At 38.3% G+C, this 26,100-nt stretch overlaps 1 protein-coding gene across 9 annotated transcripts in view; it reads left to right on the forward strand.

Annotated features, from left to right (window-relative positions):
• The window catches only part of MAPK10 (mitogen-activated protein kinase 10), a 144,199-nt gene that overhangs the window by 55,919 nt on the left and 62,180 nt on the right, over positions 1 to 26,100 (forward strand). For 7 of the 9 annotated variants that reach the window (XM_061350943.1, XM_061350935.1, XM_061350942.1 and 4 more), the window contains one exon: positions 18,188 to 18,259. In XM_061350943.1, coding sequence (XP_061206927.1) covers positions 18,194 to 18,259 — 66 coding nt within the window. In that variant the 5' untranslated portion in view covers positions 18,188 to 18,193. Of the gene's footprint in view, positions 1 to 18,187; positions 18,287 to 26,100 lie in introns of all 9 variants that reach the window. The other 2 variants (XM_061350940.1, XM_061350941.1) reach the window with 1 other exon arrangement.

A 26,100-nucleotide genomic window follows, 5' to 3' on the forward strand; every position in this document is an offset into this window, starting at 1 on the left:
ATCCTGGACAGCGTGTGGGTGAGGTAGGCTGCATTCTGTAGACCTGACCTATTTAGCTATGCATGGTACTGTGAAGTTTCACCTCTAAGTCTAATTCCAGTATTACTTCCCTTCCATGAGTGTGACTGTGCAACTGTGGAGCCTATGCAAAGCCTTACACACGTTCGCCTCTGTGGTCTAGAGGATATTTCACATGCTGGTATTTTCTTTAAGCCCATACTTAATTTTTTGCAAAAAATCAAGGTCTCAATACACTTGTAATATTCTTCTCTGTGTAGAACAGATGTCTAATATTATAATATCAATAGAATATAATGATAGTGTAAATGATAATATGAAAGATGAGTTAGTAGTGCCAAGTATAATGTGACTGATTAAGTGCTCATAAAATCATAGAATAGTTAGGGTTGGAAAGGACCTTAAGATCACCAAGTTCCAACCCCCCTGCCATGGGCAGGGACACCTCACTCTAAACCATATCACCCAAGGCCTCATCCAACCTAGCCTTGAACCCTGCCAGGGATGGAGCATTCACAACCTCCCTGGGCAACCTATTCCAGTGCCTCACCACCCTCACAGAAAAGAACTTCCTCCATATATCCAATCTAAACTTCCCCTGTTTAAGTTTTAACCCATTACCCCTTGTCGTATCACTACAGTCCCTAATGAAGAGTCCATCGCCAGCATCCCTATATACCCCCTTCAGATACTGGAAGGCTGCTATCAGGTCTCCATGCAGCCTTCTCCAGGCTGAACAGCCCCAACTTTTTCATCCTATCTTCATATGGGAGGTGCTCCAGTCCCCTGATCATCCTCATGGCCCTCCTCTGAACTTGTTCCAACAGTTCCATGTCCTTTTGATATTGAGGACACCAGAACTGTACACAATACTCCAAGTGAGGTCTCACGAGAGCAGAGTAGAGGAGCAGGATCACCTCCTTCGACCTGCTGGTCACACTCCTTTTGATGCAGCCCAGGATACGGTTGGCTTTCTGGGCTGCAAGCGCACACTGAAGCTGGCTCATGTTCATTTTCTCATCGACCAGCACCCCCAAGTCCTTCTCCGCAGGGCTGCTCTGAATCTCTTCTCTGCCCAGCCTGTAGCTGTGCCTGGGATTGCTCCGACCCAGGTGTAGGACCTTGCACTTGGCATGGTTAAACTTCATCAGGTTGGCATCAGCCCACCTCACAAGCGTGTCAAGGTCCCTCTGGATGGCATTCCTTCCCTCCAGCGTATCAACCGAACCGCACAACTTGGTGTCATCGGCAAACTTGCTGAGGGCACACTCAATCCCACTGTCCATGTCAGCGACGAAGTTGTTGAACAAGACCGGTCCCAACACCAATCCCTGAGGGACACCACTCGTTACTGGTCTCCAGCTGGACATGGATACATTGACCACAACTCTTTGTGTGTGGCCATTCAGCCAGTTCTTTATCCACCGCGTGGTCCATTCATCAAATTGATGTCTTTCCAATTTACAGACAAGGATGTCATGTGGGACAGTGTCAAACGCTTTACACAAATCCAGGTAGATGACATCAACTGCTTTACCGCTGTCCATCAGTTCTGTAGCCCCATCATAGAAGGCCACCAAATTGGTCATGCACGATTTCCCCTTAGTGAAGCCATGCTGGCTGTCACCAAGCACCTCGTTGTTTTTCACGTGCCTTAGCATGCCTTCCAGGTGAATCTGCTCCAAGATTTTGCCAGGCACAGAGGTGAGACTGACTGGTCTGTAATTCTCCGGGTCATCCATTTTCCCCTTCTTGAAAATGGGGGTTATATTTCCCTTTTTCTAGTTGTTGGGAACTTCACCTGACTGCCATGATTTTGCAAATATGATGGCCAGCATTTTAGCAACTTCATTAGCCAGGTCCTTCAGGACCCGTGGATGGATTTCATCAGGACCCATGGACTTGTGCACGTTCAGATTTGTAAGATGGTCTCGAACCAGATCCTCTCCTACAGTGGGCCCAAGGTCTTCATTCTCTCAATCCCTGCGTCTGCCTTCCAAGACATGGGTGGTGCAGTCAGAGCCTTTGCCAGTGAAGACTGAGGTAAAGAAGTCACTCAGAACCTCAGCCTTCTCCAAATACTGTGTAGCTAGTTCAACTGAAAGCTTCCTGAGGGGGCCTACATTCTCCCTAATCTGTTTTTTATTTGCTATGTACCTGTAGAATCCCTTCCTGTTATCCTTAATATCTCTAGCCAAGTTTAATTCTAACTGGGCCTTAGCCTTCCTAACCTGGTCCCTAGCTTCCTGGACAACATCCCTGTATTCTTCCCAGGCTGCCTGTCCTTGCTTCCACTTTCTATAAAACTCTTTTTTTCATTTGAATTTTCCTCAGCAGCTCCTTATCCATCCGAGGAGGTCTCCTGGCCCTCCTGCTGTGCTTCCTTCTAGTTGGGATGCAACACTCCTGAGCTTGTAGCAGGTGATCCTTGAAGACCAACCAAGAGTCTTGAGCCCCCTGCCCTCTAGGGCTATATCCCATGGAACCTTATTAAGCAGGTTCCTGAAGAGGCCAAAGTCTGCTCTTTTGTAGTCTAGGGCAATGAGCTTGCTGCACGCTCTTCTCACTGTCCTAAGGATCTCAAATTCAACCATTTCGTGGTCACTACATCCAAGGCTGCCCTGCAGTGCCACATTTCCAACGAGCCCTTCCCTGTTGGTGAGCACAAGGTCAAGCATGGCACCTCTCCTTGTCAGTTCCTCTATTACTTGCAGAAGGAAGTTGTCTTCCACACAATCAAGGGACCTCCTGGATTGCTTGTGCCGGGCCATACCGTCGTTCCAACAGATGTCAGGGTGGTTGAAGTCACCCATGAGAACAAAGGCCTGTGAGCATAAGGCTTTTCCTATCTGCCTATAGAGTGCTTCATCCGCAGATTCCTCTTGATCAGGTAGTCTATAACATATCCCCACAGTAATGTCTCCCATCACTCTTTTCCCTTTAACCCTGACCCACAAGCTCTCTGTTAACTTCTCACGAGTCCCCAGACAGAGTTCCATACTCTCCAGCATATCCCTAACATAAAGGGCAACTCCCCCTTCCTGCCTGCCAGGCCTGTCTTTTCTAAAGAGTCTGTAACCTTCCATTCCAACACTCCAGTCATAGGAGCCATCCCACCATGTTTCTGTGATGCCTATAATATCATAGTCCCGTAGAAGAGCACACATCTCTAATTCCTCTTGTTTGTTCCCCATGCTACAGGCATTTGTATAGAGGCATCTGAGCTGAGCTCCAAATGAAGCCGGCTCATTGGCTGGAGCAGCCGGAATATCTCTGCATTGATCCAAGCATTTATTATAGGTGCTGGCAACTGACTGGGAGTGTTGGGATGGAATGATGTCCCCCTCCCCCAACACATCTAGTTTAAAGCCTCCTTAACCAGTCTGGCAAGCCTCCTACCAGAACTGCTGGACCAGCTCCACCAGCCCCCGCTAGACCTGGCCTACAAACTTGGGTCCCATGTTCAAGACACCCAAACCCCTGACTGTGACACCACCCTTTTAACCACTTATTAACCTGGCTAATCCTCCTAGCTTTTTTTAGGTCCTCCCCTGTATCCTGGAGAATAGATGAGAAGACAATGTGAGCTCCAGAGCCCTTAACCACCTCTTCCAGGGCTCTGCAGTCCTTCTTTATGTTCCCCAGGCTACTACTATCTATATCCCTAGCACCCACATATATCACCAGAAGTGGGTAATAGTCCATGGGGCTTACCAGACATTAGTCTGATAATGAGAACTATGATTAATCATGATAATGTGCTAAGGCACTAACAAGGACTAAAGATAGTTCTGAGTGGCATTCTGTGTTAAATTTATTTGCTAAGCATTGCTGAGAACAGCTGCAGAAAATTTATCTTATTTTTTCTTTGTGAATAGTTTCTTGTTTTAACTTGGTTTGGGTTTTGTTGGTTGGTTGGTTTTGGTTGGTTGGTGTTTTTCTTTGATAAACGTAGCTAATTAAGCTCATGATATAATGTGGCCATGTAAACTTAGCTTCCTAGATACTGTTTCCATTGGAGCTGTAACTGTTGGCTTCATGTTAAACAAATGCATGGAAAATAGGAATAAATGAGATGTTTCCATTCTTGGGATCTTACTATGTAATTTTAAGATAGTCTGCCATGCCCTGGAAAAGAGAGTATGAAGACAAAGAGGATCAGGAGAGTCATGGAATGACTGATAAAAGGTGTTTTTACTGACAGAGAGGGTGTTTGTGTGTGCATGTGTGTTAGTTTTATAGCCATGCTTACAAGTACTTTAATGGCTCATTGTACTTCAGAAATTTCATGTTCCTTTTCCCACCATCTTTAACAGGTATCTGCCAGGCCTAACTTTAAAACTCACTGCCACTCAAAAGAGTATGGAGTCTGTTATTATTCATGGATCCACTTGACTTCGCACTAAAACCCAGAAACATGTCCTACAAAAAGAGAGTAAAAAACCCCAAAAAACTAGATTATAAAAATACTAGATGTTACAGAGAAATGTATCAGTTTATTCAGCTGCTCCTTTCTCCACTCCAAAATGTTTGGATTCTAAACTTAAATACAAAAAGAGAAAGTGCTTGACTGTGCAAGCAAAACTGGATTTTGTTACTTTGTTGCTGGAGCAACTGTCAGAAGGATATGGGTTTCAACGAAACCCAGTTTTACTTAACTTTTATTTTGTTTAGGAATTTGACCCATCCTATTTACATGAACATTCATTGGTGCTTTCAGTAGGTGGATTAAGCCCAGGCTGCTGTTACTGACTGAGTGGACATGTCATTTATTTTGCTGGTGCCTTAGTTTTATTATCTGCCAAACGTGTGTGGAAGAGCTCCTGGGGAGCGTTGTAAACCTGTTTTTGTAAAACATCAGCTCCTACTTTTGCTTAGCACATTGTACTTGTTTTGGGGGGGAGGGGTGAGAAGAGTCTAAAAGTTGGTTTCTTTATCATCAGCTTCCTCCCTGTGGAGTATCACTGAACATGTCTCTGATTTTGATAAGAAACAGTTAACAGTCAATTATCTAGGGAATATATGAACTATGCAAGTTATTGCAAAGTGTTTATGTAAGGATAAATATGTTCTGATGAGCAGTATACAGAAAGCTGGAAACCATGTGCAGCAAATTTCTTGTCTAAATTCACGTGTTTTCATGGACAGTATGTTATTTTTGTGTGGAGAAGCTTCATGACATTCATTGCATGTTGCAGTAGTTCATGTTACAACTTTGAAATGAAGAAATCAATCAGCTGTCTCGCTGCAGGATAATTCCTTGCAAGTGATGTCAGGTCCGTTTGATTTGATTTGTCATAAGTGCAGTTTATGGAAGCTGGAAATGATATCAGAAAATATTTAGGGGCAGTATTCTCTGGGTATCCACTCTTGTTTAGGAAGCAGGGCTCAGTCTTGTTTATGGTACAGGAAATTAGTGTCCTTCAGAACATTTTTTCAGCTTGGCATTGAAAAGTAGGCAGCAGAGTAGTGCACTGTATTCTGGACTTGTGGCCTTTGGGAGGTTCAAGAGAACAAGAAATCATGGAAATTTATAACCTTCTGGAAATTGGAACAGAGAAAAAGTCAGTCTTAAAATGCTATATTAATGGAGTAACGGCAATGGTTCATGTGCAGGCACAAAATAATACCTCTTACGACACCTGTGTCATCATGGCAGCAGCAACACCCACTTGCCTCAGAGAAGGGCAGGTACCTCAGTGTGAGCAGCCTGTAGGCACAGACTGCCAGCTGGGCCACCCCAGTGAATGATGTCGTAGACACAGCTGACAAGTGCTTCAGGGGAAAAATATCTTAACTGACTTTAAGTATCTAGTTCAAATTCCATTTGCAAATTAGAGATAACTGCCCATCAGGTTTGAGACATTTATCTGCTACAGTTTAAGAAAAGTATTCATATATCTTATATATACATAGTTTTTGTATGCTTGCATTTGTAGTTAAAGCGTAAAAGCACTAGGAAGTGAATCCATAAACCCCTATATTTGCTGGTCTGTTGCTTGTTCAAATGGCAATTGCTTTCTTGTATTATATAATCCTTAGTGAAGCAAGAAAAGAGCTAAGTGTAATTGTGACTTTACTGGACAACAGATGTTTCAGAAACAGAAAATGATCCCCAGTTCAACCCTTAATAAAGGCTGTCAATGAAAACCACATTAAACGCCTGAAACCTAGGCCAAAACTCTAGAGCTCTCACGTATGACCAAGTTCTAAATTTTTCGTTCATGTTTAGATTTCTATTTTAGGAGAGTGAATGCCAGCACTCCAGTGGTACTGTGTGAAGGCTGTGTTATGCTTTATGGGCGCTGGCCTCCACTGTGGCCAATGTGAAGCTATGCTGTCCCCAAGGGAGCTCTAGGAAACATCTAGGAAACATGCCTTGGGCACACACTACATTGCTGAGATTTTCCTAGAACAAAAAGGGCATGTGGGCTTAAGAACTTTCTTAAGAACTTTCTCTTCTTTAGATGACCATGTGTATTATGCATTATATGTGATTATTATTACTGCTATGTATTACTGATCTGATGGCATGTGTGCACAAAACTTTACAGAATGTGTAGTGTGTTAGCTTACAGTCTAACTGGAATGAGTAATAGGCAAGTGGGCTAACAATTAGGGAGTAGAATTAATGAAGTGGAAAGGGTTGGACAAAATAAAGATCATTTACATTGCTGTTTTGTTACGACCTAGTATCTCTTTCTTGGTTGCAGTGAGGAGGAAGAAAATATAAAACAGCCTGTTTCACTTTCCATTTTCTCTTTTCCTAAACTGCTTATCTAGAAAATTTCCCAGTTTTTTGGTTCCTTCTTTCTTACCGAAGTACTAGGAGAAGGTGGTCTTTGATTAAAAAAACATGCTGGGGACACCTCTACCCTTACACTTTCAGCTTGGTTTGCAGTGATGTGAAGAGAAGTTTTTATATTATTACTGGAATTTTTATGTGCTGCCTTTCATTTCAGTACAGTAGACACTTTCATGTTGCTGTATTATTTCATCTCCATGAATCACTTTCTCACTTCCTCTATCTTTGGATGTTTTAATGAATGGTTCATGAAAAACTGCATTTAAATTTTTCCATTTGGAATGGATGATACCCTTTCTAAATAGATAGTGTCTGATATAAAAGGTTGATCTCCAAGTACCTCATATTCAATATTTTGGCACTCACCAAAGTAGTTCCAAATATGTCTCTATGTTCCCTCCATATTCTGTTGTGTATCTCCAAGGTTATGATATGATGAAAACTCTAATGTGATGGAAACTCAGAGAGAGAGAGAGAGAACAATTTCCTTTCAGAAAGTGAAATTGAGAAATGTAAGTAGAAAAATAGCTCTGCAGTTGCAACTACAGAAGAACATGATGGCCCATGAAAATGCAATGTTTTTCATGCCGCAGTGTTTTTATTTATTACAAAAGAAACAACAAGAGTTATCTTTTTGCAGTATTGCTGTTTTAACTTCACCAGAGTTGCTTTGTGCCATCTGGCACTTGGCAAAAAGATACTTATGTACATTAAATTTGGCATGTATGATTCCTGACGGCTTTTTCACACTTGGGAAAAGAATCAAAGTTAGGATTTTTTTAATGTACAGTTCTATGTACTACATCCCAGCTCTATAAAGTCCTTGCCCATTGGAACAAACTGCTTGTCCCTGTGAAGGGTCAGTGTGATATTTGAAGTGAGCCAGCATAGAAAACTAATGGAGTCTGGCCATAGGAGTCAACAAGTTCAGGACTTCTGCCTGGTATTTCTTGTTCTGGTTCCTTTATTTAATCCATGACAGTCTATAAAAAATGGAAGAACACTGAATCAGAGAGTGATTTTAAATACATTTTCTGAAGTGGTGGAGAAAACACCTTGAAAAGGCTGCTGCAGTACATACAACAGAGATGCAAAGTTTCTGCAGCAGTGAAGCCAGAACAGGAGAGTGCTCTGGCTGTCTATCTTGTATCTGCTTCTCATGGTCACTCACAGAAGATTCACAGATAAGTATAAGAATCTGTAAATAACCATATAGGACATTATCTGCACAGTATGCCTCAAATAGGAGGGCCCTGAATTAGTTCCTTGATCTAAAAGGAAATGTACATAAAGAAGTGTTTCTACTTACAGTCTCAAATTCCCACCCTCTGACTTTATCAAAGTCACTTTGTTCCAATGCTACAGAACACAGAAAAACAAATAAATTACTTTATTGTGCCAGTTAGCCTTTGAGTTCTAATGCACCATTCCTTGTTTAACTTGTATACAGGAGCCTAACAGGAATGTGACTTTATTTTAATTGCTCCTTACCTGTCCAGTCTGAGTTCACAAAACCGTAAATTCTGTTTGTAATGTTCTAGTCTGTGCTCTGTGTAACAGGTAACTAACAATAACCTTCACGATTCTGTATCTTTGTATTAATCAGCCACTGTATTTCTGAATTTCTTATAGGAAAGCAAATGACACTGTTGCAGGAACACCACTTGGCAGCAGTAGATATGCTTTCTTTAAATAGTTCTTTCATTGTTTCATCAGACACTAGAACTTGAATTGTATTGATTGGATATATAATTATCATTTTATTCCTTTTAGTAATGGATAGTTCTATTTCCTTTTTGGTTTATTTTTGGTCTAGCTGCTAAACATAGTAGGCTAAGTTTTTTGCAAATTATGTGTCAGGCATGAAGAAGTTGGGTATCAGTAAAAGTGTAAGGTCCTGTGCTTCAATTTTTGTGTAGTTGAGGGCTTGATTAATGTAAGAACTTCATGCTGAATCTGAAGCATTTATGGAGAAGTGCCTATTTGGAGAAGGGAAAAATTAGTAGAACATAGCAATTGTAGTATCAGTGTACAACATTCAGCTGTGCTGTTTAGTTGATACGCTGGAGGGAAGGAATGCCATCCAGAGAGACCTTGACATGCTCGTGAGGTGGGCTGATGCCAACCTCATGAAGTTTAACCATGCCAAGTGCAAGGTCCTACACCTGGGCTGGGGCAATCCCAGGCACAGCTACAGGTTGGGCAGAGAATAGATTCAGAGCAGCCCTGAGGAGAAGGACTTGGGGTGTTGGTAGATGAGAAAATGAACATAAGCTGGCTTCAGTGTGCGCTCGCAGCCCAGAAAACCAACTGCATGCTGGGCTGCATCAAAAGGAGTGTGAGCAGCAGGTCGAAGGAGGTGATCCTGCCCCTCTACTCTGCTCTCATGAGACCTCACCTGGAGTATTGTGTGCAGTTCTGGTGTCCTGACCATCAAAAGGAGATGGAACTGTTGGAACAAGTCCAGAGGAAGGCCACGAGGATGATCAGGGGACTGGAGCACCTCCCGTATAAAGATAGGCTGAGAAAGTTGGGGCTGTTCCGCCTGGAGAAGGCTGCGTGGAGACCTGATAGCAACCTTCCAGTATCTGAAGGGGACTGTTGATTAGGGACTGTATTGATAGAACAAGGGGTAATAGGTTCAAACTTAAACAGGGGAAGTTTAGATTGGATATAAGGAGGAAGTTCTTTACTGTGAGGGTGGTGAGGCACTGGAATGGTTTGCCCAAGGAAGCTGTGAATGCTCCATTCCTGGCAGTGTTTAAGGCCAGGTTGGATGGAGTCTTGGGTGGCATGTTTTAGTGTGAGGTGTCCCTGTCCATGGCAGGGGGGTTGGAATTTGATGATCTTAAGGTCCTTCCCAACCCTAACTATTCTATGATTCTATGTGCTACATCTGGTCCGTGCAGACAGCAAAGGAAGCTAAAGAAAACATTGTGCAGTTGTTTCCATCAGCTTGTAGGCTTGCAATCTTTAGCACAAAGCCAATTATCTTTTATTAAACTTTTACCCAGCATTAACTACTGCTATATTGGGGTAAGGAGACTCTCAATTTTACTGGGTTTGTATCCTGCCTAACTTGAAGGGAGTTTTGGTTTCTTTAGCCTTTCTGTAGTATCATGGCATATGTTCTAATCAGTAGCAGTATAGGTAAATGGATATAGTCCAGCAGCAGTTCTTTCTGTTCTCACATCGTATTAGATTTAATTATTGATCATCAGATCATCATCTTCTTACTCATTAAGATATTTTTCCTCACGTGTTTAGATTTTCAGTCATCACAACCCACAGAGTATCAGAGTATTTTCTGTGTTTTCTTAAACAAGATACAACTGACATTATATATGAACAGCTTGCAGTGATTTTGCAATAAAGCCTGTTTACATCCCTGAGATGAGTAGTTCTAATAAGGTTTTTGATATCACAATAATTAAAATTTAGAAATGTTAATGCTTAGGAAGGGAAAAGCTTTTTCAGTAGGGAAGGAATATGGATTTTAGTTGTTTTGAGAAATAAGCTGGTTTGTAACTGCAGAATTTACAGCATAATCTGTTCATGGCCACAGGCTCTTACTCTAGAACTAAGCCTCTTACAATTTTTTTGAGTAATAGTGGTTTTAGTCAAGTAGCTATTTTATTAATATCTAAATACAAACCAAAGCAGGAATTGAGTATCCTGACTTCACAAACAACTGATGCAGCTGTCCTTGGTTTGAGTGGAGAGCCTGAGTAATATATTTCCCGAGGTCCCTTCCAGTGTGAGTGATTCTGTGATTCTGTTCCTGAATAACTGTGAAGTGTAAATTGGCCAGCTTTAGAATTCAGTGGCCAGTTGTGCAGTTTCTTCAAATTTATGATGATAAATACATGTGTCTGTTGAGCAAATTATTCCATAGTCCTAAAAAGCTTTTAGTGTTTCCACCGTGCAAACTTTGGTATAGGAAAGATAAGCACCTGTGAAGTGTAACATATTTTGTATTAAATATGCAAAGTCATGGCTAATTATTATTTTCCTTTTAAGTCACCAAAGCCATATTCTTTTCCTCTAACTTGAATGAAACTGTCATAGAAATTGCTTTCTACCATAGTGCCAGAAAATAAAGGTATCATGAAACAGGATTTTTATCTGGATCTAAGTGCCCTGGCCTTTCATACGTTTCTCCTGATGTTAAAATTTTACTTTTGACTAGGTTATTCATCCTTTTTACATGCACCCTTGGTTAATGGGGTGGTTAACTTGCATAACAGAGCAGCATATTAAGAATGCCGTTCAATAGCATACAGATCATCATATTAGGTATTAATTCCAAACTGTCTGAGCTTAGAATATATAATTTATTCAAACCTTTTCTTTTTTTTTGACACTGCTTGGTGCAGACTGTAACTGAGTATTTTTCTCTATATATTCTATAGAATATATGTAATTTTCACCAGTCATACTCTGCCAGAGCCATCTGTGTTGAAGGCAAATTTAACTGAATTTGAATCACATTTGGAGGTTGTGCTGTGACTTGGGAGTGTATTAAAAATAGTTTTGGTGTGGTTCATTACATATTTTCAAGCAGTTGTACCACTGACTTTTATTTAAAGAACAGCTTTTTATTGTGTACATTTTGTTTTGTTTTTTGTTGCTGCTGTTGGGTTTTTTGGTTTGGTTTGGGGGTTTTTTGGTGTGGGATTTATGTTTTTTTTTGGTTTTTTAACATTTTTTTTAAATAGAGGAAAACAATTTTCTGAAAGGGCAGAATATTTCATTCAACTGTGTTGAGGTGGTTATCTCAATTTTCTGTCTTTGACTTTTTAAAATGCAGCCAAAAAAACCACCTCTTGCTTTAACCATTGTGGTAAATGTAGTTATCTTATGGTAGGCAAGTAGTAAGGGTTTTATTGTCCTGAGCTCTTTCCAGTTTGGTTTTCTTCAATTTTTTTGGCGATAGTAGCACCTATGGTCTTGCATACTCACCACTGGAGGTTCATCCTATGCAAATTCAGAGCTGCTTCTGAGAAGTCTAATTTAATGCCTCAAGAAAGTGGCAACATTTTATTTTCTCTTTGAATTTGCACCAGAGATTGAAGGCATTCAGCCACACATGAAAAGGTGGTATGAGAAGTTATGACAAGGTCACCATAAACTGACTGATTCATCTGTCACAGCACCTCACAGGAGCAGGTTCTTTCTATGATAATACCTGTTTGTAAAAGTAATACCTAGGTGTGTGATACCTTGGACTATTATAATTTGGTTGTTTACACCAGGTATTGTCAAGTGTGGAAATCTGACTTAGAATAATTGACTTAAGAATACATGGGAAGCTGGTAGCAAGGCCAGACTTAGAGCTCGTTTGTTCCTGTCTTCTGCATGTGTGTTGTAATCATTAGGAAATCCTGCTTATCAATTACGTGTTTTCAGTGTGTATGTTCTTTTACCATTCACGTCTTTCCTCTGAAAGCCTTTTCATTGCTATTCCTAAATTCTTTCTTTACCACTCTTTTCTCTTCCAGCAGTTCTGTTTTACAGTTGCTTTCATGATTCTTGTAAATTTTTATATGACATCACTTCCCATCCCGGTGGAAGATGATCTGTTTCTGCTGGGATTTAACCTTAATAATTATTCTGTTCACACTCTTCCTTTCCCCAGCTACTCCAAGAATAATTAAAATGACAGCACGGCCACAACAGAAAAACACTTTTTATCAGTACAAGCACTCTCCTTGTCTATTACTAATGCACTTGCACATTTCAGTTCATATTTATCCTCTCTTCAGTCTTGAAGCTTTTGCCAAGCAGTGGGTCTCATTGGAACTGATATTGACGATGCCCTGCTGTTACAGTGTTCTAAATTAGATGTGAAAAACAAAATAATAAATTAATAAAGTTCTATGAAAGTTGTTGATAAATCAGCATGTCTGGTCTTTGAAGGCCGATTTGATAGGATATTTGGGCATATATATCTCAAACATAACTGACAACAATTATAGGAAAAATGTGGGGAAATTGCAGCCTGTCTTTCTTAATCCAGCATGTTAAAGACAGAGCCCATGTATAAAATTCTGTAGCAGCCTAGGGGTCAGAAATTACCATTCTCTCCTGGTAAGTTTTCTCACACTATGTGACTTCATTACATTCAGGATACAAATATGCTAAATGGAAATATCCAGTATAATGACAATATACGGTAACTTGTGTATGGTTATCCTTGTTTATAAAGAGCAGGACAGCCAAATTTCAGTAACGGTACAAAAATTACAGGAGTTTAAGACTACTCAAAGCTTCAGGGAACTGATAAGCTAATGTGAGGAGAATATATTTTTTCAGATGGAGAGAGGAATTCAAGTACTGGAAATGTATAAAATGATTCAAACACTTTCTGAAAGCAAGAAGCATTAATAATTCATAAATGTTAATCTTCGAACATTAGTGTTTTTTATGAAGGTTTTTAAGTGACAACTGAATTGATAAGTCACCCCCTCTCACTGAAGTGGGACAAGATAATTTTTTTAAAACTTTAAATTATTGTCCTATTTGATTTCTTTTTTTTCCTTCTGTGAATCCTTCTGTTCATGAGTGAAATAGAATAATGCAGCAATAAATAGTTTAATTAGCCATTTGCAGCACAAGTGTAGAACTATCTGCCTATCTGCCCTGTGAAGATAGGGAACACATTCACTATACCCATTGTGCACATGTGATGTATTCAGATGGTAATAATCAAATAAGCAGAAATGCTGGATTTGGCTCTTAATACAAATATGTGTAGTTTCCCCTTATTATTGATATTATCACAGTTGGTGGGCCTGGGAATAGATAATAGCATATTATTGGAGGATGTCATGTGAATCTGTTAAAACCTTCCAGTGCAGTCACATCTTGCCAGTTCAGTGATGTTTTAGATACAAGTAGCTCTGCCTACAATACCTTCAGCTGCGGTTTGATTTCTGTTTAAATTGGAACTCATACTTTTTATTATATGCTTTTTTCACAGGTTTGTTTTTCAAATTAGAATTTGAAGGATTTGTTTGCAATTCATTTTGCTATAGGACATGTAAATGACCTTCAAACAGAGTAGAGTTGCAGGAGTGTGGGAGGAGAACTGCAGATAGTTTGGCACTTGATTCATTTCAACAGCAGCAACACCAGTTTAAATACAAGTCTAACAGCTACTGCAGCTTTTCTCATTAAGAACCTTGCTTCAACCCTGAATCAGTGTATTTGACATAGATGATTTTGCTGTGGGGTGAGGTAAAGAGTCCTGCTTGTCTAGGCTGTGATGAAGAAAGTAGTATCACAGCAAGGCAGCTGACTCATTTGCATCTCTTCATTCAGAGTTATATGGAACTTTCCTGAGGTTCCATTTTTGTCTTATAAATGGTCACGAAAAAAAGCTTTAATATGCTTTGACAAGCAGCGGCAATGGGTACTGGGCATGAAGGATTTGCTTGTTGGAGATATGGGGATGAGAAACCATCCTGGAAATATTTTCCAAAAAGAAAGTGACTGTGATGCTTTTTCCAGACTAAAGTTTGTTAAGAGTCAGCCAGAGAAGCAGCTCAGAGGCAACATGGTGGGTGCAAGTGCTGAGACTCTCCTCAGACAAGCACAGCAACAGTTCAGGTCCCTTAGGCTCAAGTGTTTGCATCTATGGGCCTAACACATGCATAGGCTTTCCACTTAGGAAGCAGAAGCCAATGATGTGAACAATAGTCCAGTTTGGGAAGGAAAACAAGGCTTCCTAGGCTAAGAGACTGGCTGCCAAATTGCTTGGACATTCACTGGCTATAGATTTGAGGGTGAGGAAAGAATTCAATTTGAGGGTGAGGAAAGAATTCAAGGACAAGCAAAAAGTTTTACTGCAAGAGGCTGTATTTAAGCACTACAGTTACTACTGGTTTTCCAGTCTGTTTTGTCTACTGTCATTGCCCGATCCTCTCTGCTCTCAGTAATTATACTCATAGTATTGATTTAATCCTTTCAGTCTTCAAAAAGCTGTTTGACTAATAATGAGATAATTCCGCTGATCCCTAGAGAGAAAGATAAACATCATTAAAAATAAACAGTCCTTCCCCAGAAAAGGCAGATTTCATAGCAGCACTGAGGGGAAGGGGAAGTTCATGCCTGAAATTGAGTCGTGTCATTAGCCCATATTCTCTTTGGAAGAGTAGCTCTTGATAAGGAGGAGGAATGGAGTGAAGAAGAAGATGGCAAAGCAGCAGGTCAGGTAGAGGCCAAGCCCCTTGTTATCTTTATAGTCCCAGGCAGCAGTCCATTTCGGACTGTTCCACTGGAAGCTCAGAGGATTTTCAGGATTTTCTTATTCTTGCCTTCATGTCTACTTTCTTCTACTTCATTGCCTTCTAGTATCTTGCCTGAAAGGAGATCATATGTTTGCTGCTGAGACTTGTATGTTTTTACAGGTTCTGGCGTACAGATGCCTTGATTGTGATGAAAATTTGAGATCCAGTAGTGGTGTTGGTGTTTCATTGACAGGATTTTTCCTCTGTGATGCTACTCCAACTTCTGGCTTCACAGCTGGATGTCAGCCTGGGTTATTACGAGGTGTTTTGTTGTTCTGTTCCTCCAGTTCTTCCTACCCTGAGTGATTTTGCTCAAGTTTGAAAATTTAAAGCATCAGAAGTAAAGAAATATTAGATACTTATGCTCTCACCTAAAGCTCAGTTCCCTCATGAACTGTTTGTTGCTAGTTTCTTTTTTTATAACTGCTTTATGTTTTGACACAATTATCTCATCATCAAACCAGTTCTTTATGCTCTTTACACCGATACTGTCAAAGTCTCTACTGGCATGGTGTGAACTAGCACCAGAGATATGGTCAAGGGTATTTACACAGTTGAATGTGAATGTGTTTTCTGTGTGAAGAAATTGAAAGTTACATACGTGTGTATTTACTTACAGGGAACTGAAGAGAATCTCATATGAGTTCACTATATGAAGACACAGATTGTGTAAAACACGAAATCAGTTTTCCCTGGATATACACATTCTGGCTATACACAGACCTCTGTGCTACAGCAAGTTATTATAATTCCTGCTGTACAATTGGCATATCTCAGCTGTCTAGCGATTCATTTGATACATCTTATGCACAGAGGAATATGAGTATTGATATGGGCTACTAAAACATATCATACTTCTATTATTTTATAAGCAGTGACTGCATATAAGGACAACATAATAAAGTGAAAAATGTATTCCAGTTCATAAAATTCACCAGTCTACTACTCTGTTCCAAGGTGACTATTAACAGTTACAGTCACTCCTGTGGAAAGCTGAGGCACCGTGCACGACTAGAAATGCAAAGTGTCTTCTCAGTAGATCCTCACAGCTAATTCAGTGAAGAATCAAATTTCTCCAGTTCCCTTCCCTTCCTTTCTTCACCTTCCACTATTAGACTCTGTCTTGAACGTGATATGTTATAACTAACGACACTCAGATTATAATTATAGTAATATAATGCATCCAACCAATAGGATTTCATAGTATATATACTGGCAGTGTGAGAGTATAATTATCTGCTGGCTCTCCAGAAAACACTGGCAATTTGGCTAATGTTGAAAGCTCTTCTTGTATCTTTCTTTCTCCCTCTCATTTTAATATAAACCCTCTGTGGAATGTGAGGCTCTGGTAATGGCTCACTGGGCAATGAGGCAGCAGTCTCAGATACTGTAACATGATGCAAAACAAGGTCATACACTTGCTTTCATAACAGGATTATTCATTCATTCATTAAAAATTAAACACATGTCGGAACACATGATGAAAGTATTCGTGAATACTTCCTTAGAGTTTAAGTCACAAGTTTCTGTGAGATAAAGTTACTCCAAATTAAGTCTTCTCTTCCTTATATTTACACCTGAAGTTAGTTAATTGTTCCTATTGAAGCAAAGTGCTGTAATGACCCACATGGTGTTTCAGGATCATGGCCATATCTCAGTGGGGTGACGATTGCATTTCTTTGTTTTATGAGTCCTTACAATGAGCTTATATTTAAAATAAAAACATGTATGTTCTAAAATTTGTCTATATTATTTGTTTCCTTTTACTTAAAAGTTGCTGTTTTTTCAACTGTTCTGTTAAAACTTTTAATGTTTGTTTGTTTGTTTGTTTGTCTTAGGGGTTTTTTTGAGCTCTGCAGAAAAATCAGAGGGTCCAAAGATTTATTTCAGCCTGAGAGCATTACTATGGGGTATTTTTGTGGATATCCCATGCTAGACTGCAGTTAGGAAAGGATTGGTTACAGCTGAATGTGGTGCTATGGAATTAATTTAAAACAGCTGTAATAGGGTACACACAGAGGCCTGTCTAGTCTAGTGTATGGCTAGACTGGACAGAATCTTAAAAATAGGGGGTGCATATAGTGGCAGACTGTGACTCAGACTTGCCTTGAGTCATTTTTGAGGTTAATAGCCTTCAGCAGGTTCCTTCTTATGTGAATTTGCTGCATCATACTAGGACTTAACATTGACTTCTGACATCCACAGGAATGCAAGGCAGGGAATTTTACAGTGTGGTGAAACAGCATATGAAGAACTCTCTTCTACTGCTGATTCTGAATCTGTTGTTTGAGAACTTAGTTTGTTGCCACAGACTTCTTTTAATTAAAATAAATAAATTAAACAAACAAACAAGCAACCAACCTAAACCAAACAAACCACAACAAAAAAACCCCCACAACATCAGGGGACAGTGTTTTCGTTTTTACTTTTCAGTATGCCGCCCATTTTATGGATCTCTAGCATATCTCCACTCAAACAGCTCTTTTCTAGGCTAAAAAAAAATTCTGCCTGTGCAGTTGTTTCATGTAATGAATCTGAATATGCTTTGCATATTTCTTACCACCCTTTTCTGTAACTTCTAGTTGTAAGATGTTACGATGAGAATCGGAACTACGTGTAATATTCATAAAGTGGTTGTGCCATGAATTTATACATGATGTAATTAGTCTTTCAATTCCTATAACTTTCCTAATAATTGCCAACTTAGGACTTGTTTCTTTCCTTCTCCATAATAATAACTGTCTCCCTTCTCCACATTGCTTAGAACATTATTGACCTGAATTTTATTTTTGTTGATGTAGAAATACAAGTGACATGATAAACTTAGAGGTAACTGCATCAGTTACTGTAAAATTTTGCAGATTTACCAGGTCATAGTTGAAGCCAAAACCTTGATGACCATCGGATAGAATTTAGAGCCTATTTACAGGTCAGTGTTGTAGCTGATTTCTGTTGCTCACAAGCTGGGTAGCAACTCAGGTTAATTTTATAATCCAGATGTGGACACAGCTGCACTGTACTTGCACACCAGCAGACATACAAGATTTCTATGTCTACTTTTCTTTAATTGCAGGTATTTATGAGCCGCCATTTCTTGTATTATTGTGGTGAACCTACTCTGGATGTGAAGATTGCCTTTTGTCAGGTGTGTGTTCCTTACAGGTAAACCAAGGTACAGTATATACTTGTATTTCATTTTTGCAGTTCATGCATAATAAAAGAAAAAAATACTTTTCTATTTCTTTTGAAGTTTATTTTGTAGTTTTCTCTTAATGATTTTTGATTTTGTTTTGCTAAAATGTCAGTTAATATTCAGAGATTTTTTTTAGGTAAAAATAATAGCAGAGTTTGCAAACACAAAAAGTTGGCTGTGCTTCCAGTAAATTTAATGATATATCAGACAATAACCATACATAGACAGATGCTTTCTCAGAAATATGAAAATTAGAGCTATTTTATCTTTGCCTCTGTTTTTGTGAGGCAGAGCCTGTTACTACAGTTTTCTGCCCCTTAATCTACTTTTACTAGAAGTGAAGGGAGGGTTAATAGGATCTGTGGGGGTTGTCTTTTTTTCCAGTTGAACACCATGTGCTATGCAGATGGAGCCATGAGACTGCATTATAGCAAATTAAAGTATATTGATTTGTCCATTTTTTTGTTCTCTTGGTTAGACTTAGTTAACATATATGAATCACAGATCCGTATGCATCTTTTACAGCATGAACAAAAGATGAGGATTTTTGCTTATTTATGAACATTGGTTTATGTTTGAATTCTGTCTCTTTGTAATTATTTTTGTGAGATGGGAGACCAATAATCTAACTAGCTGGAGGGACATTAGGTACATTCTTTATTTTTGAGGAATAAGAACAATGCTGCATTCTTAGAAATGGAATTATGGTAAACACTTGTTTTTTCCCTTTATATTACTTGTGGGGTCCAAGTAAGTGAAAGTACAAATCTAAAAAAAGAAAGAGCTATTACTTGTATGCAAGCATTTAACACAAAATGGTGACAGCTTCTGGGAGGTTTGTTTTGTGGGGTTTTTTTGCAAAAATTGCACAAAAAGGGTTTTTCCTCTGATTGTATGAGAAAGATTGTGCAAAATCGCTTTTTGCATAGTTCTTCCTAGGAATTTTCTTCTCCCTTTTATTCAGACCAAAGCAGAGTTTTACAGAAGCATTTTTATTTTACACATGCAGAGGAAGCGTATTCTCAATCACTTCCTTTCATGTTTAGTGCTTCTTTAGCCTTGGCATCAATCACTGCATGATCATGTATAGCCAATGCTTTCTGTAACTGCACTCCAGATTCTTCTTTTATTGGAAACATGCCACTGTAATTATTCCTTTGCTGTTACCCTAACTAAATAAAAGGTCTCCAGAGGCACATACAGAACCAGACATATTTACAAGACTTTTATTAAAGTATATATGGTGAAATTGATGACATTTTTTAAGATTTTTAATGCTGAATAAAAATGATTCATATTCAACTCCTACAACAGGAACCAAAAGAGGAGTCATCCAATAAACATGTATGGGAAATACTATCTTGATATTGCAGGTAACAGGATTTTATCCTTCAAGCACTTACCACACAAATACTTTTTCAAGGTCTTCCGATCTTCAGATTTATTCTCCTGAGGGTACAAGCAGGTTCAGGCTTCATATTAATTTATTCTCTCCACAAAGATAAGCCCTGATCCAAATAACAGTTAAGCACATAGTTAACATTAAGTACAAGAACAGTCTCTAAAGTTGTGTTTTGCTAGACTAAGACCTTTGCTGTCATGGATGCTGTTCATTTGGGTTGCATAGCACAAGATGTGGGTTATATCTATATGCTGGTAATACTTGATCCAAACTATTTGTATGGACTATTCAACTATTTAGAAACTATTTAGTCTCCAGCTAGTAATATTGTTTATTCCATGCTTATTCAGAATGTCACGAATGCCCTGTGATTTACTAGCAATTCTGCTCCAAGTATGAAGTTCATTTATACCTTTGAGAAAATTTTATCTGGTCAATCACCAATTCTAAGAGTTTCAGGAGCTACTGTTAACAAAAGATGAAGATGCAGCAAGAGGTAGATACTACCATTTAAATCTTGACGTGTCTATAACCAACAAGGATCCCAGCAGTATCTGGACAAGAGAGCACAAGAATGTAGTTTCCAGTGAGCATAATTCAGCTCAGTAAGACTTTCATGTTATTCACCAAATGCAAAAAAATATGTTTCTACTATATAAATATGCAACAGATTATCAGAAAAAGTCAGTGTGGTCAGTGTGGTTCACTGCCCTGTTGACCTGTTAAGATGAGAGCCTCTAGTGATGCTGTACTAGAATAAACAATCCATAGGTTATTGCAATTTTGAGACCCATGTCTACCACATTGAAGTCCTGCTCCCATTTGGAATTTGTGCTTACTGTAGACTTTCTAAAAAAATATAGAGTTGGGCTGAAGTGTCTTTCATAAAGTAATATTGAAAAGTATTCCAGTGATTGTTAGTACTGTGTTAGTACATATTTTTCTCATCATAAATATTTTGTGGTGGTTTCTCTCTCATAGCCTAGAAGGCATAGCTTTATCTGCTGCGAAAGAAAGTAACATATACCTCATTATAGGCTGTTCCTCTTGCCACAGAGCTTATGTCATTGAATGTACTAGTTTCAATAGATGAAATGCTTGTTTAGCAGGAATAGAATCTTAAGAATTTGCAATTTAAGAAGAAAGAAATGTCTTTCTTGAGAAATACTTAGTAGTGTAAGTGGGGTAAATATGCCTTCCCCCTGTTACATCCCACCTATGAGAAGGCAAGAGTAAATAAGATGCACAGATTCCCTTGGTGTGGATTAAGGTGAGGTAACACTTGAAGTCTGTATGTAAACACCATCTTAAATGGAACAAATTAAAGTTTCAGTGCTGAATAATAGCTAACTATGTCTAAGAATACTGACTGCTTCATTCATGTTTTCCTTCATTTAGTTTTTCAATAATTTTTAAAAATTGTCCTCAAGATGTGTATAATCTGTCAGAATTTTCAAGTTTTCTAAGCTTTTTTTGTTTTCTAAAAAGAACAACAACAAAAAGTCTTTATTATTAGAATGTGTATGCCATAGTATTTCCATAGTACTTCAACAATTCATTTTTTAACAGAAAAGCAGGACATGGTATTACTGAAATGAAACACAAGGGACCTGGCCATACATGTTAAGAAAACACTTACTGTGAATCACGAATGTAAATTCACATGGTAATTCTTTGGTATAGTGTCATCACTAGTCTTTATCGCCCAGTTTAAACAATTTCATGTCCCATATAGAGTATATCAGCACTTTTGCATACTGACAGTATTGGTGCTGTACTGATGCCACCAGAAGAAAACCTTAGAATGAAACCTTAGTTTGCATGTCGAGGGTACTTTTGTAAAGTTCTACTCAATTTATGCTTTAAAAGAAGAGAAAAAAAAACCCAACAAATCTCCAAACAATAATATTTTAAAGCTTTAATTTTTCTCTAGACATCCTTTTTTTTTCTTGTATTCTGCTAACTTGCTTCTTTTCCACAGTCAGGTTTACATGTCTTGAACAACATGTGTATAGACTTCCTAGATGCGATATTGCACCAATGAACATTTAAAAATTGCATTAATTTAAAATACTTTTCGTTTTACATACAGAAAAGACTGGCTTTATTAATTGCATTGCTCTCTATTGATTGCTTGAGTCATCTAATCTGATTTTTAAATTTTATGTTACTTTTGATAAACCACTTTAATTACAACTAATGTCATCAAGGAGCAGTGACCTGTGTCTTGGATTTCTAGGACTGCAATGATGCTTCATAGTATTAAGACACGTCTATTTCTAACAAAAGTTGTAATTAAATTATTTAGCTCCTTATGGTCTTTCCTTATGAAAGTGAGAAAGTAAGCTATTATCTTCACAGTGAATACTCTAATTATGTAATTATATTGATAAATTTATTTATTTGAGTACTTTCTCTGCACTGGTTTTATGTGCTGCTTCTTTACCCTTTTTTTTAAAGGATGCAGTGATGTGCATTGGAGCATAAAGTTTTGTATTCTTGCTGCCCTGCTTGCATACTAGAACGCTTCTCAAACCAACACCCAGTATTTCAGTGTAATTCCAGTTTCCTGAGAAGTGTAAAACATTTGAAAAATACTTTATTATCAATATATGCATTACATAAAGAGGAGTTAATCCCATATGGGTCTCCTATGCTCTTAACACATTGTATTTCTATGTTCCCTTCACCATTGTTGATAAATCAAGAGTACTTTTCATTTCTTAGTTCTGTGATGTTTTGGCCAACTTTTAGTGATCCCATTTCTTTTTCCTAATCTTAATTGTATCTTGCTTCTTTCCAAGTTATTGTCTTTTTTTCAAATCTAGTGCCTCAGAACAAACTGATTAATACAAACTGCAGTGTTTCTTCTCATTTCTCCTGCAGTTGGCTGCTCAAATCTCTTTCCTCTGTTTTGGACAGAATTCCACAATATGTCAAGCTTCCTGTTTCTGGAGCTGTGCCTGAATGAGATGTTTCCAAACATCTTTACTGTAGCTTCATTTTATACTCTTAAATCATTCTTTCATGTATTTTTGGCTAAATTTCCATTTAGATCACTAAGTTGCTGACCACAAAGAAACCTCATTCTGAGGGAATTCCTTTAGTGTTTCTTGATTGCTCTTCTCTTCCTTACCTTCTTTGATATGATGACCAGGGTTGGTTATTGCCTATGTGTCAGTGTTGAATTCTTCAGGCATCGGGGGAATAAGGAATCATTTTTGACCTGTTGTGCAGATACTCACCTATTGTTCATCTCTCAGAAGTCTGGCCTAGAATGAAGCAGGCACCTTATTATTACAGTGATTTCTGAGAACACATGATAGCACAGTTACAAATGAACTACAAAAAATTTGTGCCTGTAAGAAAAGCAAATAAATATAGTTAAAGCGCAGTCAATATGTGGAGGACAAGTTAAAAGTATGTAAGTAGTGCTTAGCATTGAGTTTTGAGTAGATACAAAAGAAAAGGAAACTGAAGGCCATCCTGCTGTTTCTTTTGTAATCACAGCTAGTTGAGGGCGAATTCTGAAGATGCTGAGGTTTTGGTATCTGAGCTAGAAGAGGTTAAACAAGGACAGTGTGTTTAAAAAAACAAACAACAACAGCAAAACACCAACACCCCCCAACTAACCAACACTTACAAATATTGTACTCCACCTAATGAAGTGGTTTAATATGCTATTTTAAAATAGAGTGAGCAAAACAAATACAGTAAAAAGATCAATGATTAATGGATCAAGGTTGAGTTGTTTGCAAGTATCAGTTGCCTACTTGAAAGTCTGACTTCATAAAGGAGGGTAGGTTGTGTCTGGGGGCTAGGAGAAGACTGCTTGAGAAGGATTAAAAGAAGGAGTATTAACCCACTAAGTCACACTCAAAATACACTGAAATCAGGAAGACAGGGTGACAGGTGATGTGGCTGATAAGATATAACTCTCTAATGCTACACCCAAACACACAAACAAGATGAAAAACCTGTTTCTTGTAGGAAATTTGATCATTATCTTCGGACTTTTGAGTTCAGTGAGAGCAGGAGTAAGTAAGAAGTCTGGCTTTTTGATAAGAAAAATAGATAGTATCTTTGCGATAAATGTAGCATATACAGAACATGCAATGAAATATAATATAATAGGCCATTCAGTGTTAAGATACTTTGTGTTTCTCAAGTGGATGCTTCTATGGACATCCAAATTTACACAGCAAAACCTGTGACCATTAAATCCAAAGCAGAGGGTTTAGTAAACGTCTGTTCATCCCAGGATTTTGGCATTAGAATCTTCTGAGAAAATTACAGCTGTACAAGTGGAAGGATCGACATTAAATTAATAGCATTGTTGACTTAGCTGATGCACACAGGTGAGCAGGGCTTGCCTCTATGTACACTTTTCGATCTAGCAAGAAGACTCAGGATTTCACCATGCTTCAGAATTTCAATTTGTATGATCTCAGCATCTGACTTTTAAAGTCAAACTGTAGTTTTAAGATATAATGCTTTCAGATCCTGAGGGAATTGAAGACATCCGCCTCTGACACATACTGTTCTCCACACCAGTCTCTTTGTTTGAGATGGGGTTGAAACTTGGGGCCTCTGGGGAGTCATTGTGATCGCTAGCTCAGAAAATCCACTCTTTTGTATCCTGCTCATCTTTAGGTGCTCTGCCAACTGCAAATTAGGAGTCAGCTTTTTAGTCTTCCATGTAATTGTTTTCCTCTCCTGCATTCACACATTTGAAGTCATATAGCTATTTTCAGTGGCCTTGAAAGTGAGGCCCTTACTGACATGGTTAGTAGCAGACTTGGTAGTCCTGGGGTAAAGGTTGGAATTGATTATCTTTTAAAGGTCTTTTTAAACCTTGTTGATTCTCTGATTCTATGAACTATAGCACCCTCAAAAGTTGATATGTTCCTGTAGGTATTTCTCTGTGCAGACAGGGATGGATACTAATACTGAGGTAAATTTTCCCCTCAGCTGATGCCCGCTACATAAACTCTGTGACAGCACTCATTGTCTTGGAAATGCAAAGGAAAGCAATATAGCTTTAGCTCCCATTAGCATGGCTGGTATTTATAAAATCTAGGATGCATGAGATACTCGAGCTGGAAGAAATCGTGATATTTTAGGCTCATTAATAATAGGAATGGTGTTGAGTTTCAGAGGTCTATCAGTGAAATATAATAAATACAGTTCTACGGGGTAGAAATGGACAAATAAAATAAGATATCAGGAAACGATTCACCTCATAATACAGAAAATAATATAGTTCTGTTTCTGTTGTGTTTTTAACCCTCTTTTGTTCTCTATGCTGTAAAACAGAAAAAGGAAAGAATACAAAATATAGTTGTGTGTGAGGCAATAAGTTATTTGGGTTTCATGAAATTTCTAAGTAATTGTACTTTGAAAGCAAAATCTATGTAATCTAAGCATTTAGCAATGGTGAGAGTAATTTTTTCCTTCATCTCAAAAACTTGAGTCTTGACAGTTCATTTTCTTTCCTCCTCCCCAGCTGCTGGGATATTAAGCAAACATCATGGCAGATAAGACTATGCATTTAAGTGACCCAGCAAAGTGAGCTATGTTTTCAAGTCTGAAAAACTTACTTCCCTTACTCTTAAATTTTTCAGTATGGAAGAAAAAGAATGGCATTAGGTGTGTGTTAGAAGTTTTCAGTTAGATACTGAAAAGAGAAAAAATGATGTGTGCATTCTTCTACATGTGAAATAAAAGTTAAGTTCTGTTCAGTGTTGAAGCAATATCATTACATAGTCCAAATATTTATGGAAACCAAGAAAAAACATCTCTCAAATGCATACTTTGTCTCTGAGGAATAATCCTTCACATTACACTGAGGTCTGAGAAACTAGATGTGTTTTGTTCAAAGTGAAAAGGATGAAAAAAATTTGCTTTTGTTTTACACCCGCAATGTTTACGATTACCTTGGGGCTCCAGAATTGTAGCTTGACCAAATTCATTGAAAGTTCACCTGAAAATACATTAATTCACTGAAGTTCACTTTTCTATGAGACCTATGCATCTTTACTATGATATCCTAAGAAGTGTACCTGATCATTATATATATACAGAATATATATATATATATACACAATCTCCCTTTCCCCAGCTAATTATTAATGAAATGGTAATTCCTAGTTTCTCAAGCTGTCAGTATCAATCAAATTTGAAAGAAGTTTTTGGTTTAGGTGTGTATATGGAAGGGTGTATTCTGAAAATTCCTAGCCCTCTGTCCCTTTCTGCTGTCAGAATCAAAAGTATTAACTTAAACTGCCAGTACAATACTTGTGAGCATTGTACAGTAAAACCTGAATCTGAAATATCTTATATGGTGTATATGGGGGTGGGGAAAGAAGATATTAAATATTATACCAACACC

This window comes from Neopsephotus bourkii, unplaced genomic scaffold (assembly GCF_033783945.1).
Source record: "Neopsephotus bourkii isolate Nb327-2 ecotype Australia unplaced genomic scaffold, CSIRO-AGI_Nbou_v1 NB_547, whole genome shotgun sequence".
Classification (NCBI taxonomy): Eukaryota; Metazoa; Chordata; class Aves; order Psittaciformes; family Psittacidae; genus Neopsephotus; species Neopsephotus bourkii.